This window comes from Gallus gallus, chromosome 10 (assembly GCF_016699485.2).
Source record: "Gallus gallus isolate bGalGal1 chromosome 10, bGalGal1.mat.broiler.GRCg7b, whole genome shotgun sequence".
Taxonomy (NCBI): domain Eukaryota; kingdom Metazoa; phylum Chordata; class Aves; order Galliformes; family Phasianidae; genus Gallus; species Gallus gallus.
Genome location: NC_052541.1, coordinates 4,443,123 through 4,459,377, shown reverse-complemented (window position 1 = coordinate 4,459,377; position 16,255 = coordinate 4,443,123). Strand labels below are relative to the sequence as shown.

The window sequence follows — 16,255 nt, the reverse complement described above, 5'->3', positions numbered from 1 at the left end:
ACAAACTGGAAGAAATTTAAGTATTGTGTGTTGTTCCTGAAATAGCTCTCCTGGGTCTTTCCCAGAAATGCTGTGGGTTATGGTTTTTGTCTGTGTTGGGTTTTTTTAGTTTTTTGTTTTGTATTGTTTTATTTCCAGCAATGACCACAGAAGAAGGGACCAGGAGTTGTTTTTTAGGTTGTAAGGTATCAAGTTTCTCCCCTTGTTCAGCCTTAATTAGATTGTTGAATATGGCTCTCTGGCCATTTGCATTAGTGTGACTGAAAATGATCTCTCTTCTCCAACAGCTGGTGGTATTTCAGCAGGGAGGTACTGTTCCACTGAGCAGCACCAGCCCTGTAACACTGAAGATGTGCCAGACTTGGGCAATAAAAGGGACTTTGTTCTGCTTCAGCTTCAGCCTTGTCCAGCATCATGCAGTGACACTTGGAGATCTTCCAAGAACTTGTGTCACAGGCTCTGCTGGAGCAGAGGACAAAGTAACCTAACTACTACCCAGCTTTGTGCTGTAACAAAGCTGTTCCCATGCGTGCCAGTTTAGAAAGTGACTACTAAATATAAAAGGCGTTTAAAAGCAGCTATATCCAAAGACATATATGAAATGCATGCTGCTGTTTTTTTCCACTACGAAATTTAAATGAAGAAGAATACAAACAGCAGATGAAAGAGAGTACCAAGGAAGGAGGAAAAGGTAAGCAGCACCTAATAGATATGAAATGCTTGTTGAGCTGTTTTAGACAGCCACTTCACTTTACATTAAGCCTAGCCATACCTGTTCTCATAGGTCATTCCAGAAGCTACAAACAGCAACTCCCAAACAGGCAACATGGGGCTGGAGACTTCATTCATTGAAACATAGCCATGAGACTTCAACTGCAGGGCCATGGCACTACCTGCTGCACAAGTTTATCTGAAAATAATGAGATAGATATGTAAAGAATACTCATGAGGTAATAGAGAAGATATGATAAAGATAGGTATGCAACTCCTTCCACACCAAAAATAGTATAGAACTCCTCAGCCTGGAAAAAACAACAGATGATAGAATACACTTTTAAAAATCACAGAAGACAGTGAATAAGGAACAATTGTTCACTGTTTCTTCTAGTGCAGGACCTGCAGATCATCAAATAATGTTAATAGGAAGCTCAAATGAAAGTGAGGCACTTTTTCCATGAGACATTTTGCTACAGGGAACTTTGAATACTGAATGTTTACTTCAATTCCAAAAGCCCTGCAACAAATTCAGAGGAGAAACCTGTTAGGCACTGTTAAACACAAGGAAACTGGCTGCAGGTCAGGAAGCCCTGGAGCAGTCTGTGTAATCTGTGCCACATCACGTGAGCTGCTCTCACATTCCTTCTTAGCCAGCCCCTATTGCAGTATGCTACATCAACACAATACTGTGATAGAAGAGCCTTGGAGTTGACCAGGTGTGGCCATTTCTGTTTCTGGCACAGCAGTTTTGTCTGCATGACCATAACTGTTCATGGGCCATTTGGCTACTTCTGCTGGTAGCACAAGAAGAGCACACCATCACCCTGCTGCTGGGCTCCCTGTATGGTAGAAACTAGTTTGCACGTGCTTTGAGCCCATGACAGCTACAGAGATGGAGAGACAAGCTGAATCTAACTGCTATCTATGTTTATTTACAGTAATTTGCTCAAACGTGGACTTTCACCATTAAAACGTAACAGCATAAATATGCATATAGTAAATCCCAGTCAAAAAGTAAATTAGCAAGATGCCAGCTACCTTATCTCTCCTCTTCATTTACATCGTGACTTATCGCAGTTGACATTTCAGTGAGGCTGTAGTAGCTGCTCTGAATTTGAACATTCATAAGAAGAAGATGCAATACACAGGCTTTGATGTCAATAGAATGTCAGTCTCTGCCTACTTTGTTCAGTCTGAACTTAATTGCAGGAACTGCATTAATAGTCAACATAAGCCATCTGTTTAAACATATGTGTTTTGGAAAGAAGTGCCGTGTACAATAAACACACTCACTGTAATGACTCATATATCTGTTTATGTGAAATGAGGATTTGGCAATTTCCCTCACAAAAACATTAAATTACGGGCTAAAAGCAGTTTTATATCAAGTTCATTTGTTGACGTGGCAGGTCTGATGGTTTGACAGTTTTGATGCAGTCTGGGAAGTATGTTAACCGTGAGGCTGCTGAACCTCACTGTTTTGCCGTCCTTCCCTCAAGAACCTGTTTGGTAAGTCAGAGCTGCCCCGAGAAATGTCAGCAGTTCATGGAGTTCAGTGGCTGAGAGACACATAGAGATGCTTTCACAAAATGTTCTTCAGTGCATTTGGCCACGGTGCACATGGAGGAAGGGCACTGCTGTTCAGGTCTCATAGAGTGGTTAACTCCATAACATCCCAAATAAGCACGGTGTGACTGGCAGCCTCGCTAGGCAATGCCTGTAACCACTGCAGACCCGTGAATGAGCTACTTTCATAAGCATTACACTGAAGTTCAATGACTGATCTTGCATGAGGTGAAGCTGTTCCCCTCTCCTTCGCAGAGTGAAGCTTCCTCCAGCAGGGAAAAGTCAGAAATATGCCACCTCTCATTTTGTCTGTCAGACTACCACAGGAAAGCAGGCTTCCATTTCCCCATTCTTCCTTGTAAATGCATATTACTTTTAAGAGTGAAACAACATGCCATTAGTTATCTTTTCTGGTGTCATTTCTAAGTAAGCTTTGTTAAATTAATCATGACAATGCACTGGTGCCTCAGTCTCTTCAGCAGCAGCATAAATCATGAATTGTCTAGTTTCATACACACTGATGGGGAGCCTGGCTGCCTGCTTCCCACTCACATGTCCAGAGCAGAGGTCTGTTACATTTATCAGTCACAGGTATACAAAACATTTATGGGTGCCAGCATAGAGCAGAGGCTCAGAAACTGCTGGAGAAGAAACATACAGTAAAGGCAAATGGTAAATTAGTAACTCTATCATCTTTTCTGTCTCGAGAAGTTAGTCTGACATTAGTATGGCCCTGCTTCTTTTTCTTCTTTTCTAAAATGATCTGAAATTCATGAGAGATATAAGAAGCCCTCATTTTGTTTCTTGAATCTTGCTGTTGCCCAGACTGCTTGGTCCAATGAGCTGTAATGTTGCATTAAATGAGGTCAGTGATGTTTTAAGATGTACTCTAATATCAGCAGTTTCCTCATTTTTTTTCTACTTCAAATACCCGAGGGAATTCTACACAGCAGATACTGTTAATGCTTGTATTTCTGTGAGTTTGAAGTGGATGTGGTCTCAAGAAACCTGCAGGGCGTAGCTTTAAGTGAGATCTTCTTATCTGTCCTGTTTTGTGGTTTACAGAATGTTTGGTAGCATAGGCCTGTATTCGTTTAACTGCATTTATGTAGCTAGCAGAAATATCCTAGCGCCTACCACTACTCAGTGTATGAAACCATTGTCCCCTTTGGCTGCTTATTAGCTCCTAGCAATGTTTGATTCAGATTCTGTACCCCACCGTTATCCTTTCGACAGACAGTCCTCTTCTTTCCATAGAAAACTGATAGGAAATTTTCCATTGTTTCTCATCACACATACCGAATATTTATACCCATCAGGAGTTCCTAGCATGGAGAAACATATATCCACCCTACTCCATATCAGCACTTCAGATGCACTAAGCTCTTAGAGCATCTTGGTGATGCATTTATTTCTATTAACAGATTCAGCTCATCACTGGAAACATCTGTGTTCACAACTTTAAGTATTTTGTATCTCTGCAAAACACATTCAGTCCAAATAGCTCGAGATCTTTGTGGATTTTCTATACGTAATGCAAACAAACATCAACAATTTTACTCTTCCTTGACTTCACCCTTGAAAACAGTTGTTCACAAATGTGCATACTGCCAAAAAGCAGTGACATGTATAAGGCATGATTGTGAAGCAAGGGATATTTTTTGCTGGTAAGAGAGGTCTTTATAAAAATCTGGTAACCACACATGGTCAGATTTTTGAGTTGAATGTCTGATTGCAATTCCATACATTCCATTTGAAAGTTCTCAGGTGATTTATTTATGTCAATTGTAGATAGAATCGCAAATATACCAAAAAAAATGGTGATTTTTTCATCAATTATGAAACCTGTTCTCAAATTCCTTTATCAGAATGGAAAGCATGGCTACATATTTTTCATTGTTCAGAGGACTGTATTTAGCCAATATAACAAAATGCATAAAATTATTTGCCATAGCTTGATTTAGCACGGCACAGAGCCCTCTGCTCATGCTAGTTTCAGTCCAGACTGCTGTCTTGTTGTTGCTGAGCAATGGGTGCATACCAAGGGTCAGGGCAAGCCACTTGGCGGGGAACAGCCACCACAGTGGCACAGGGCAGAGAGCGGCCGCAGGACGCACTGGGCAGGACTGCATGTGGCCCATGGCCCAGAGGTTGGACGTGCCTGGACTAAGTCATCTCCTAAGGTCCCTGTCAGTGTCAATTATTCTGTGATTATGAAGTTGACAGAAAGTCATGGACCAATGTCCTAACAAGGACTGATTTTCATTAGAAATGAGAGTTTAAACTGCCACTAAATACTTATCAAGAAAAAGTGAACTATGAGTGGTATCCAGTCTTGAAACAGCACTTATTTACAACAAAGAACAGTGAGTGGAAATACAAATAAATGAAGTAGATTATCTCCATACTGATAATCCCAGTTCCACATTTTGTTTTTAAACTTTATCAGTTTCTCCTCTAGTAACTTCCTTCAGATTGTGCTGGATTTTGACCTTTAAAAGGTCCCGCAAAGCAAGTATCTCTTTCTTTTCCATTTACATTCGTGCAGCTCTCAAGTGTTCTGCCCCATCTGGCTGTTCTGTGTTAACATCCCATCTTCTGGACTCATATAGTAACTTGCTAGCATGACAGATCATTCACTGTCATCTGGGACTTGCTGTTGCCCAGCGACTTCCATCCAGTCCCATTCCTGAGGCAGCCTTAGCTCATTCATTCCTACAGGTATTTTTAAAGCAGATGGTTAAATGAAGCCATATGTATTTTCAGAACAATACAGAAATGTGCTTCACATAATCCATTTGGCATGCATTTACTAAATGTGCCCATTCCTCTCCACTAAAAATGTTCAGGATAAATTTTAGAAGACTCACTATTGAATTGATTTGTACTCAAGTTTTACACAGACTTGGATCATGTCTCGTGCTTCCAGTGGGAATAGCTCTGTTTTACCAATATTTTTATATTAATGGTTTTGCTTTAGATTTCTTTTACAGAGCTGGAGAATAGTTTAGGGAATATTCTGAATGGAAATCAGCTTTATCTTCACAAGAAAGATGCTAAATGATTTCTCAGCTGCATTGCATCCTCTGTCAGGGCACAGGAGTAATCACCCTCCCGGAGGAAATGTTTCTGAAGCCAGCTGTAGCTACGTAGGTATTCTTTACAGCACCCCACAAGACAACACCTCCACTCCCAATCCAGTCACCTGCCATCACTAATGGGCTACATTTGGCATGATTCTTCCTCATGGCTGTGCCAAGTACTTTGTTGTCTTGGTTGCCAGTATGGTCAGCTATTGCTTCACAGCTCTTTTCCGGGAAAAAGAAAACTGATTACATCTGGGAGAGAGAAAACAATAGAGGTGTTTAGCTAGGAATCACAGAATCTCAGAATGGTATTGGTTGGAAGGGACTTAAAGCCCATCCAGTTCCAACCCTCAGCCATGGGTAGAGTTCCCACCCACCAGATCAGGCTGCCCAGGGCCCCATCCGACCTGGCCATGAATGCCTCCAGGAATTTGGTTATTTGGAAGCACAAATTACACCCTGCTATGTATATATCCTTTTCCCGATGATTCCACTGCATGTAGCTTCTCATAACTTAATAATAAAGCTAATAATAGAGTTAATGATACACTTTTGTAATATAGTTAATAATGCAGCTTCCTAACAGTGTTTTTAACCTTAGTCAGAGTAGCCTGTATTACTGAAGAAGTTTAATTTCAAGAAGTCAGTTACACCCTTCATATGAGTTCAGGAAAGCACAGTTTAGCAGATAACCTTTACACACAAAACAAAAGCAGATACTGGACAAACTTGCAGTGTATCTCAGAGCCCTGTAAGTGCACCTTGCAACTATGGGTTATATTTAGCTCTAACCTTGTTCTGAGAACAAGGTCAATCTGGTCTCATGTTTGGGAAAATCCAGGACACAGTTCTTGCAGGTGGCACCATCTGAGCCCCTCTGAAATGGACACTCCCTGCTAGAGGTCACATTCACTTCCACCAGCCCTACAGCCCTGAGAACTGACCAGGGCCATGAGTCCCAGCCGTAACTCACTTACGGCATGTAATGAGGCACTCTTGCACTGCTCAACTACTCATGCAAAAGAAGCTCTCTTTATGCTGAGCAATAAGCAAGAGATCATTTTACAGTGACCCGGTATTACCAACTGTGGGGCTACAGCCTATTGAGCAGACAGAATATATCACCATTCTCGTTGCTGATTTGTGCTGCCTGTACACTCCTACACTGATGTGAGCTGAATTACTGGCTTGGAGAAGCTTCAACACATGAGGTAAAATAGTTAGGGATGTGACAGTCATCATTCACCATAGCCACTCTTTCGTCATCAGTGGCACTGCTCTTGCCAACAGTCAGGATGAGCCATTTGCCCAGGTGATATCTCTATATGGGTTTCAACTCTAGGTCAGCATCAGCTTCAGCACAGCTTATCAATCCCTACAGGCCAGGCAGCTGTTCCTGTGAAGCCTGTTTTTAATATCAAGGCTTTGCCACTCTGTTTTAAGTGCGTGTCAAAACAGTGCTGGGGCCTCCAGCTCTAGCTTTAGCTCTAGCATCCAGCACAGCAAAAGCCAGCTGTGCCCAACTGATCCCCAAAATCTGATGGTTGGATCCCAGCAAAAAGAAAATCTGGCAAATACAGTTCTGCTGTAGGCACTGGACTAAAGCTAATGTGCACTCAGCCAGAGTTTCATCTACAGTCACAGTTACATGGATGAAATAATCTGCTGAAATCAGAGAAACATCGGACAAACTTAGGCTGGCTCTGTCGTTTCAAGACAGCAGCAGTTATTGCTTTTACTTTTACTGAAATGATAAATTCAAGTTTATTGCTCACCAGAAGTGGCTACTGGTTGGCACAGGAAGGTTTCACACACACACAAGGAAACAGAGCAAGGATTGAAGTTAAACGGTTCAATGTCACATCTTAAGAAACTGTATTTTGGTAAAGGGAAGATGGATAGAAATAATCATGGGAATTTGAGCAGTGCCACTCAGCTACTCTGGCTCATCCTTTGGCTCTACATTGAGAAAGCAAGCATCTTTAGTGTGAGGCTCTTATTCAGGAGCTCTTCTCAGTGTGTTTCTTGCCTAGTATGTGAAGGCAACTGAGGAACATCATGAGACATAACCACACAGACACATAAAACCAACAGCAGTGAGGAATGTGCAAGCACTGGACAACTATACTTGTGTGACCTCCTGGACTTCACAGCAGCAGTTTAAACACAGGCTGTGACTTGTTTCCCTGTGCATGGCTCCCCAACTAGGCAATCTAATGAAGACCCAGAACTTCAGCTGGTTATCTTACATTAAAAAAAAAAAAAAGGCACTCAATTTCTTTTGTAACCGACCCTGTCAGTCACCTTATGGTCTTCCACATGCTTCCTGAGTTTGCTCTGAAAAGGCTGAGAAATGCAAGTAGAAAAGTCATTAAGCTTTAACAGGAAGGAAGTGAACTGGAAAATCTTGTTCAGTGTTTTTCTGTCTAGTACATGCGATGCTTGACAAGGTCAGGTTCTCACTGTACCACTCAGGACAGATAATTTTGCAACATTACATCATTTATGACTAGAAATAGAAAAGGAATAACAGAGGGAATTAAATAAAAATATAAATCCAAAGACACAGCTGTCTGGTCACCTGTGGTGGTATCAAGGTAAAAACAGGCTGTCATTTCTTATCATCGCTGTTTGTTGGGTCCTCTTCTCATCTTTGGTACGATGCTCAATTATCAATTGTTAAACACCACCAGAGGTTTAGCAGTAGCCATTTCAGTTCCTCACAGGAGCAAAGAACTACTGGAAGCTCTTTTCCTTGTAAATCCCTTAAATACAAAGAAACTGGCGGCATAACGTATGACTCCCTTAAGTGATCCAAGCACAAAGAAAGCAGCCCTTCTTCCCCACTCCGCAGCCTGTGCGATGCTGTGCACAGTCCAGACTGAGGGCACCTTCCAGGTGTCCGTGCTTCAGGCACCTGCAGTCTACCAACTCCTGCCACCTGCGTTTTCTGTCAGTCACTTTTCTGCACAGAAGGTTGGCTCACAGACACTCTGGAACGTTCAACTTCCTCTTACTTTCACTATGAGGAAAGATAATCCGGAAGGATTTTAAAAGAATGAAAGGAATATTGGTTTTCTTCTAACACACTATTAATAATGTTAGTATTTCTAGAGGGCATTTTAGTGGCGGTCCTCAGCATTAAGTCTGTATTGAATACCATCTCATTTAAAAATGCATACGAATTTTATGTGGCCTTGTGCGTGCGTGTTCGGAATACACAGTAATGGAAGATAGATAGCATTTAATTATGCCATTTGTTTCATGAGCGTAAGGCTACTGTTTGTTTTAACCAAACATCCTGCTACAAAAAGCCATCAATAGATGTGACTCATTACCTTTCCTACCTTGGCCAAATGTCGTGCCCAACAATTCAGTCCCCTGTGCAAGCTGGAGACCTCTAATCTAGATGCAGGACAAGCAGGAGACTGAAGCAGGTGGTAGTTTGCTGGAGAGCACAAGGATGGCCCAGTGAACACATGGCCTGTGGCACTCCTGGGATTTCTCCAGGACAGCTTTCCTGGCCTGGGGCAAATACCCTGGTGTCCCAAATGCAGGCTTTTCACAAATTTATACGTTTGTCTAGTTTTTTTTCCCCTCTGTTTTCTGAGTTACGTTATGTTAAATCCGAAGAATTTCTGCCCATGAGACTCCACAACACTCTCAGTTTTTCCCTGCATTCTCTACAGTGGCCATCCTCTTTCGAGAGCTCCTTCCCAGGACAGGCTCAGAGACAGCATGGGTGCCATTTTCAGCACTGACTTTTCAGAGCTGGCCTGAAAAAATAGGAGCAGCTGGGAACAAGTGGTGCCATAGGAGGGAATGTGATACTGCAGTAACTGTGTCTCCTAATCCCTCATCTGCACATCTGTGCTCTCAGGCTTTTGAGGTCATAGGTATTTCCTTCCCGTGGTGTTATTCCTGATATTTACATGAAAAGCAGCACAGTTATAGGAACTGCATTTTACACTGCAGAGTGCAATCTGCACAGGTTTGTTTCTGATTTAATGATCAGGAAAATGGCATCAAAATAAGGAAGTACTTGCTTTGCAGTAACGTTTGTCCACAGCCATCTGAAGAGGCATGCCTAAAATAACTCTGTTTCAAAAGGCCAGCACAATTAGCACATCCAGTGCAGCAGAAACAGATAATATTTGCTTAGCAAAACAGGAGTATGGGATCTTGGCAGAAAGAACTTATTTTCTCAAACATTTGTCACTGTTTTTAAAACATGCTGTTACCAGGTGATCCTTTGGCCAGCGAGCACCACTGAGCACCTCTGGTCATACTACGTCAAACTGGAAGTTTGTTTGAGAGAGCCGTGTCGGGTACCACCTTTTCATATATGGCATTTTAGAAGTTAGAAAACTTTGCTGATCAGGGCAGCTCTTAACTTTGGGAAGCTGTTTTCTACTGCTAGGAGGTGGATTTTCTTCTTGCTGTTGACTCATACTGGCACTGAAGCATCACGGCTTTTTTTCAGGTCGAAGTATCCGGTTGCATTCTTGTTTGCTCATGCAGGTGCTTTACGTAACAGCCCCAAGACAACTGACGCTATTGGAAAGCAGCTGCAGCATAGGCAGCATTGTAGGAATTCACCACTTCAGTTTAGTTCAGCTCTGAGATCATGAGAAAATAAGCCCGAGTGATCCCCTGGCAGGGAAGCCTATCATCAAACTTCTGTAAGGAGACTTTCTCAGAAATAAGTCATTTTTAAAGAACATTAGAAACAGCTCAGTTCTCTTTCAGCTGACCAGAGGTGAGGGTTTTTCCCCTCCAAATACCTGACCAGATGAGCCCAGCTGCAAATTTATTTCCCTATTATGAGAACAGAGGACTTTCTCCAAGTACTTAATTCCATCCCTGCGTGATGAAAGATAAAAGTTTACAGCCACCTGTCTCTGATGGTAGAAAATACAGTACGCCCTCTGGCATGGTGAAGAGAACATTCAGGAAAGATCCCATAATTGTATATAAACGGCTGATGGAGAGCAATAAAAAGGACGCTGCTCTCAGCAGCAGTCATGCAGTGTAGCCTCCAGAGCACCTTCCCACCTCAGCTGTTGCATCTTTTTGTCCCCATGGTACAGCAGTGGCACTGCATGTGGACGCGCACTGTGGCGTGACTGCAGGTGAACCTCTGACACTCATAAATGTTCTCTTCCGTATTACGTCAGCCTCTATCTCCGTGTGGGTATACCTGTGAAGGGACTCCAAGTTCCAAGGACTAAAGATGTGACTTGGCATCTGTCTGAAGAAGAAGCATTTGATTTCCTCTGGGGAATTCAATGCAATATGAGAAAAGCAGGAAGAAACGGCTCATTTGTAAGCCAGTCTGGCATACAATGAGCATTTAAAAAGGCTTCATTTCTTTTGCAGCAGTACTGATTCTTCCTTGGACTTACGCTTCTTAATTTCACCTCTCTGCACTGCCTTTGTGTTTTCTTCAGTTTGCCCAAACTCAAGGATTGAAGTGTCAGTGTATCACCTCCTGCTGTGCAAAGAGGTATCAGTGCATTTAATTCTCTCCTTTAGCACAGAGGGATTATTATTACATTTTATTTTAATAATCTTCTGGGAATATACCCAGCCCTTCCCCTGTGCAGGTTGTGCTTTGTACAGAGATTGCTTTAAGAAGCTCCTTGCACGAGATGGACCAAGGAGTAGCACTGAGCACTCACCATCACACTTAACGCCTTTTGGGCTTTTTCTGCTATTCCAAGGAAGAAAATCCTTCCTGGGATAGTTAAGCCTGAAAGAGAATCAAATCATTAGGTGGCCAGGCAATACCACAGCCTCCCGTGAATAGGGCCACGGTTTGCACACAGCTGTACTCTTGCCAGAATAGAGCAGGGGGAGGATCTGCTAGAAATCTGTTTGAAAGAGCTTTTAAGCTGTAGATTTGGCATAAGCAAAGCCCTGTTTTTACGGCCTCGTAATGAACTCTGAAAAAAACCTTTTTCCTATGCCCCATGCCTATCTACCTTTCACATAATGAAGCCTGTAATTTAATCTGGGGGGCAGCAACAGTGCTGGACTTTCAAGACAATTTCTCCCTCCTCACACTCGCATAGCCCATCTCAGCAGAGACAAAAATGGGGAAAAAAGGGAGGGAGAGAGGAGGTGTCCTCAAGCATGCAGCTCTGTAGTTCTTATGATGTTAAAGCCAGCACCTCAGCCACTCAACGTTTGCTGGCACAGTACAGAAAAAGGTGATCCTTATTTCATCCAAATACCTTGAACAAGGCACACAACAAGTTAGCTGAAGCGGGAATTCAGTGCAGAGATCCCAAGCCATCTTTTGTCCATCCAGCATTGATTTCCTGTCTGCCTTAGTTTATGAAAGGATGCAGCAGCTCAGTTGCTGAGAGCTCCAGGGTACGTTCCTGATCAAAACACAATTACCTGGCAACTTCACCCAGGCAGCTGTGAAATCAACCACGGAAAGGAAGGGTAAATGAAGATGCTAACTGCGCTAAAGCAGTCACCCTCTCCATAGTGACGCAAAGAGGAGTCACCTGACTGCGTAATGTGACAATACAGGTCTGTGAGACAGAGCTGAGCCTGCACACAGCTGCACGTAGCTGCTGCTCAGCAGAAGCTGATGGTGTTATTCTCAAAACAAGGAATACTCTTAATGCCTGTTTTGGGAATCCAGATCCTCCCCCCATGTTCTGGAAGGGAGAATTACCAAATGAACCATCTCTCTCACACCCCAAACATAAGGCGCATTAAAACGCTCCTTTCTGTAAATATGAGTGCTGTTAAAACGGTCTATTTAACTGATGTATTACCTGGGTGCTGTCAGAGTTTAGTGCCTGGTGCATGCACGTGCTATGTATGTGCTGTAGGGACCAGAGGAAATGAAAAACAATCCTTTTTCCTCCTCAGAACCATAAACAAAACAGCTTTAATTCAGTAACTGCTTAACACTTGATCCTAACAACACACCAGCCCTTCTCCTTTCTCATTCACCTTCACAGGCAGCTCTGCTCCACGGCCACCGTGGAATTTAGCAACAAATGCCTTACAGAGCACGAAGCATTAAGGCACACTGGTACAAAAACAACACCAAATGACACATTGCTTTCAAGTATTCTATAAGAAAAAGGAACCAAAACTTTATTTAGTAGAAAACTTTCAGAATACAAAATCAGTCTGTTTGAAGTATTACAAGGACAACATACTCATTAAAGACAATTCCTGTTCACCTAAGGTGTAATCCCGTTTCATGCTGCACCCTTTATTTGTTGCTTTCATCCTCAGAGAGCGGATGAGGAGCTCTTCTTCTGCAATGCCATCAAAAAAGAAGTCCTCATTGAAGATGGGATTCCTGCTTCTCTTTATAACAGTGCTTCTCTGTTTCTGTGTTTTCCCTGGCACCAGGGAGAGGGTAATGCAGCAGTTTATGTTCTTGGGCTCTACAGAGTCATCATATAAACCCTCTGCGCTGATCAGACGGATCCGCAGCCTTTCATTTTCTGAGCAGTATTCAGCTGACAGCCTCAGCACGCCCCCCTTGTCCATGGCCACCGTGCTCTCTCCCACCATTCTCTGCCGGCCATGGGCAAAGTCCAGGGGAAAAAGGGGAGAACAAGACACACTGCAGCTCTGTGCGGCAAGCAGCCCCTCCGAGGCCCGTCTGGTGGCACTGGGGCTGTTATCACTGGAGCTACTCTCCTCTGTAGACAGAGAATTATTCCTGGCCATGCCAGATTTGTTCTTGGCTTTCAGTGCTCGGCAGAGCAATCCTTCCTGACTTCGTGCCTTCATCAAGGAGCAGGATCTGGGAGGCGATCTGCTGAGAAGCGGGGAGCTGAAAGGAGAGGAGTCGCTGGAGGAGGCAGTGTCGCTGTCGCAAGCGCCCTGCCTGTGCAGGTGCCTGGGAGGCAGCCTTACCGAAGTGAAGCTGATAGCAATGGGATTGGACGTGCTCCCTTTGCCACCGAATGTGTTAGCTCTGGATCGAGGCAGCGTCAGGCTGGGCAGAGCCCCGCATGTGTCACCGTGGAAGATGGATTCCTTTCTCCTGGTGTGGGGACTCTCCAGCAAAGTGCAGAAGCCATAGGAAGTGGGAGCTCTGGGAAAGTGAGGCAGGGAGAGCGCTGCTTGGGACTGCGGGTCTGAGTTGGTGCCTTCTTCCTCCAGCGCTGGGATCTCTTCAGCACTTTCCACCTGGATGAAGTGGGGCAAAGAAGAGCTGGTGCTGTGGTCAGAGGAACTGAGATGTGCATCCCCTGAACCGTGGCGCTGGCGGGAGCCGGGGCCCTGAGCAGGAGCAGCAGTGCTCAGCCGGGGGGGGATGCAGAATTCCGGGATCCTGTCTGGGGTGAGCACGTTGGGAAAAGCAGCAGCCCCCAGGCGGGCTTTTTCTAGCAGGTGTTGGCTGGGTGGCAGGCCCAGGAAGGAGGCACGTGGGAGGTTCCCGCTTCCCTGCGACGCTCTGATCTTGTCCAAGAACCACATCACTGCACCCAGACGGGAGGTCCGCAAAGGGGAAGAGCCGAGAAAGCAAATCTACCTGCAGACACAGAAATGCAACACTACATTAACGTGCTTCCCAGGCACGCTGCAACAAAGCAAAGCGCTGAGGATGCTGAGAACGGCGGGACCGGCACGAGCGCAGTCCGCGCGTCCAAAGCAGCCTCTGCTCGACGCACTGCCGTCAGCGAAGTCTCATGGATTTTGCCGCAAGGACAAAATGAAGCCCCCAGAGAGGCTCAACGACAGCGAGTCGCTACCGGGTGCCCTCCCCGAGCAACCCCTCCGCGCTCCCCCACGAGCCGAGCCCGGGCCGTACCTTGCCGGCTTCCAGCGGCACTCCACATCCGTGTCCCTGCGGCTGTCGGTCCTTTTGTAGCGGCGCCGGGCGCCTCCCACCGCGCCGCCGGCACACGGAGGGCGGGACGGAGGCAGAGGAGGGGGGGCTGCGGGGCCGGAACGTCCCGCGGTGCCGCCGCGCTCTGAGCCGGGCCTGGAGCGGCTCGGGATGGAGCAGTGGCAAAATGAACCCTTGGCGAATAAAGCTCTTCTCGATTTGCGCCTCGCGCCCTCGCAGAGCAGCGGCCGGCTGGGGAGGGCTAACCCTGACCCCTCGGCCTTCCCGTTTCCAGCTGCTTTTCATTCACGGCCGCGTTCGATATTATCTATCAAACGCAGTACAAAGGCAGAATTGTCACAGCGCTTCCTTTCTTCTTGAGATCCTGGCCGTTCTCCAACCTAAGAGCTGTAGGAAGCGTGGAGCACGGTTTTCCTACCTCATTTGAAAAAGACGTGGCTGCTTTTCTGCATCGAGGTGCGTGCTGCCCACAGAGAGCATGAGACAACTAAGCCCCGAGGCAGCACCCTGCCACTTAGACCCAGCAACAGAGGAACCAGAATGCGGACAAAATGAGGAGAAAGGGGGCAAAGAAACGCTTTGGCAAGTCAGCTTGACAAGGAGCATCTTAAAAATGCAGGCATGCGTGTCCCCTATGGGACATCGCACAGAGCGGGGTGGGATCCATGAGCTTTCCCAGCAGAACACAAATGGAGCTCTGCAGACTATGACTGTGCTACAGGTTGCTGAGAGAAACCTTTACTGCACACCTGTGAGAGGTTAGCTGGAGCTCAGCTGAAGCTGAATGCCCAGTGACAGAAACAATTTTGTCTTTCCTTTTCTCTCTGAAGAGCTAAAGTTCATGTTTACTTGGCTTAGAATAGACTGGATGTGCTCAGAGGAAACAGATCAAGTGGGTTTCAGGGGCAGGGAACATTTTGAACCTGCTGAAAGGTTCAGCTGGGAACACACGTGTCCTGGGGCTCAGCCCTGCCTCACTGCTGCTCATTTTACAAGCTTCACTTTTGTAATCATCCTCTAGGGGGCTAAATAAGATGCAATCAAAATACCCAAAAGCGCCCCGCTAAGATTTTAATTGTTAGTGCTTTTGTAGTTTACTTCGGTGGATTTGTTTGCTGTGAGCACAGCTCCAGTCATCACCAAGCTGATGCAGAGGGGCCTGGAGGGGAGGGCTGGACGTAGCTGCTTGAGCAGCTACCCTGCTTTAGGTGCACCATTTCCATTTAGGCTTCATTTACAGGTAGTAAAAAATATTGCTAGAGATTCCCCAAGTCCCCTCATGTGTCCCCCCCTCCCTCCGGTGACTGAGGGCCAGCAGGTGCCTACCGGCGTGTGCTCTGAGCCCCCCTCCCAGCCACGCTGTGGCCATTTTCAGACAGCTGCTGTGCCGGCAGCTCAGCGGCCCTCGAGCACTTGTACATCCTTGTCCAACAGGCACTCCAGTGCATCATTAGCTGCTCAGCTTCCTGCGTCCAAAAGAATTGCTCTTTTCCTCGATTAGCTTCAGAGCATAATTAAAAAGAAAGCGAGCTTCCTGTTGCTATAAAAACGCCTGCAATAAGCCTCTTCTAAAAGGCTATAACTTGTGGCTGAGGCTTTCCCACCCCCCCGTACCGAACGTCAGGTGGAAGGCCACGATCCGGTCACAGACCGGACGAGCCGGGACAGCGAGAAGCCCCCTAGCCGGGTGACACGGGGTGGGCCGAGCCCGGCTGCTCTTCGGCAGCGCCGCACCGCTTTCGTTCCCGGAGCCGCGGGGCAGCAGCGGGCCCCGGGCACCCCCTGTCGGCCGTGCGCTGCGGCTCTCGGGGCCGCGCGTGGCTCCGGAGCCCTCCGCTCAGAGGCCGGCCTCGAACGCGAAGGCTGCCCGGCCTCGTTCACCACAGCTAACGGAAGCTTTTGATTCGGGGTTAGGTTAACAAATGATTTCATTCTGCCGCAAACAAAGCAATGCCCTGCTTATTTGTTAAAGAAACATCATAGCTCTACAAGCTGCCGAGCTTGGAGATAACGTGCATGTGCACCCCACACCCAGCTACTGTAGCCT

The 16,255-nt window shown here is 45.8% G+C and overlaps 1 protein-coding gene across 1 annotated transcript; it reads right to left on the bottom strand.

The window, feature by feature from the left end:
• Positions 1–12,456: 12,456 nt before the first annotated feature.
• Positions 12,457–14,199, bottom strand: C2CD4A (C2 calcium dependent domain containing 4A). Its single transcript, XM_425063.8, has 2 exons — positions 14,170–14,199; positions 12,457–13,890 (listed from the first exon to the last, which is right to left on the bottom strand). The coding sequence occupies exon 2, from the start codon at positions 13,833–13,835 to the stop codon at positions 12,540–12,542; it is 1,296 nt and encodes a 431-aa protein (XP_425063.2). The 5' UTR covers positions 13,836–13,890; positions 14,170–14,199; the 3' UTR covers positions 12,457–12,539.
• Between the last annotated feature and the right edge of the window lie 2,056 nt (positions 14,200–16,255).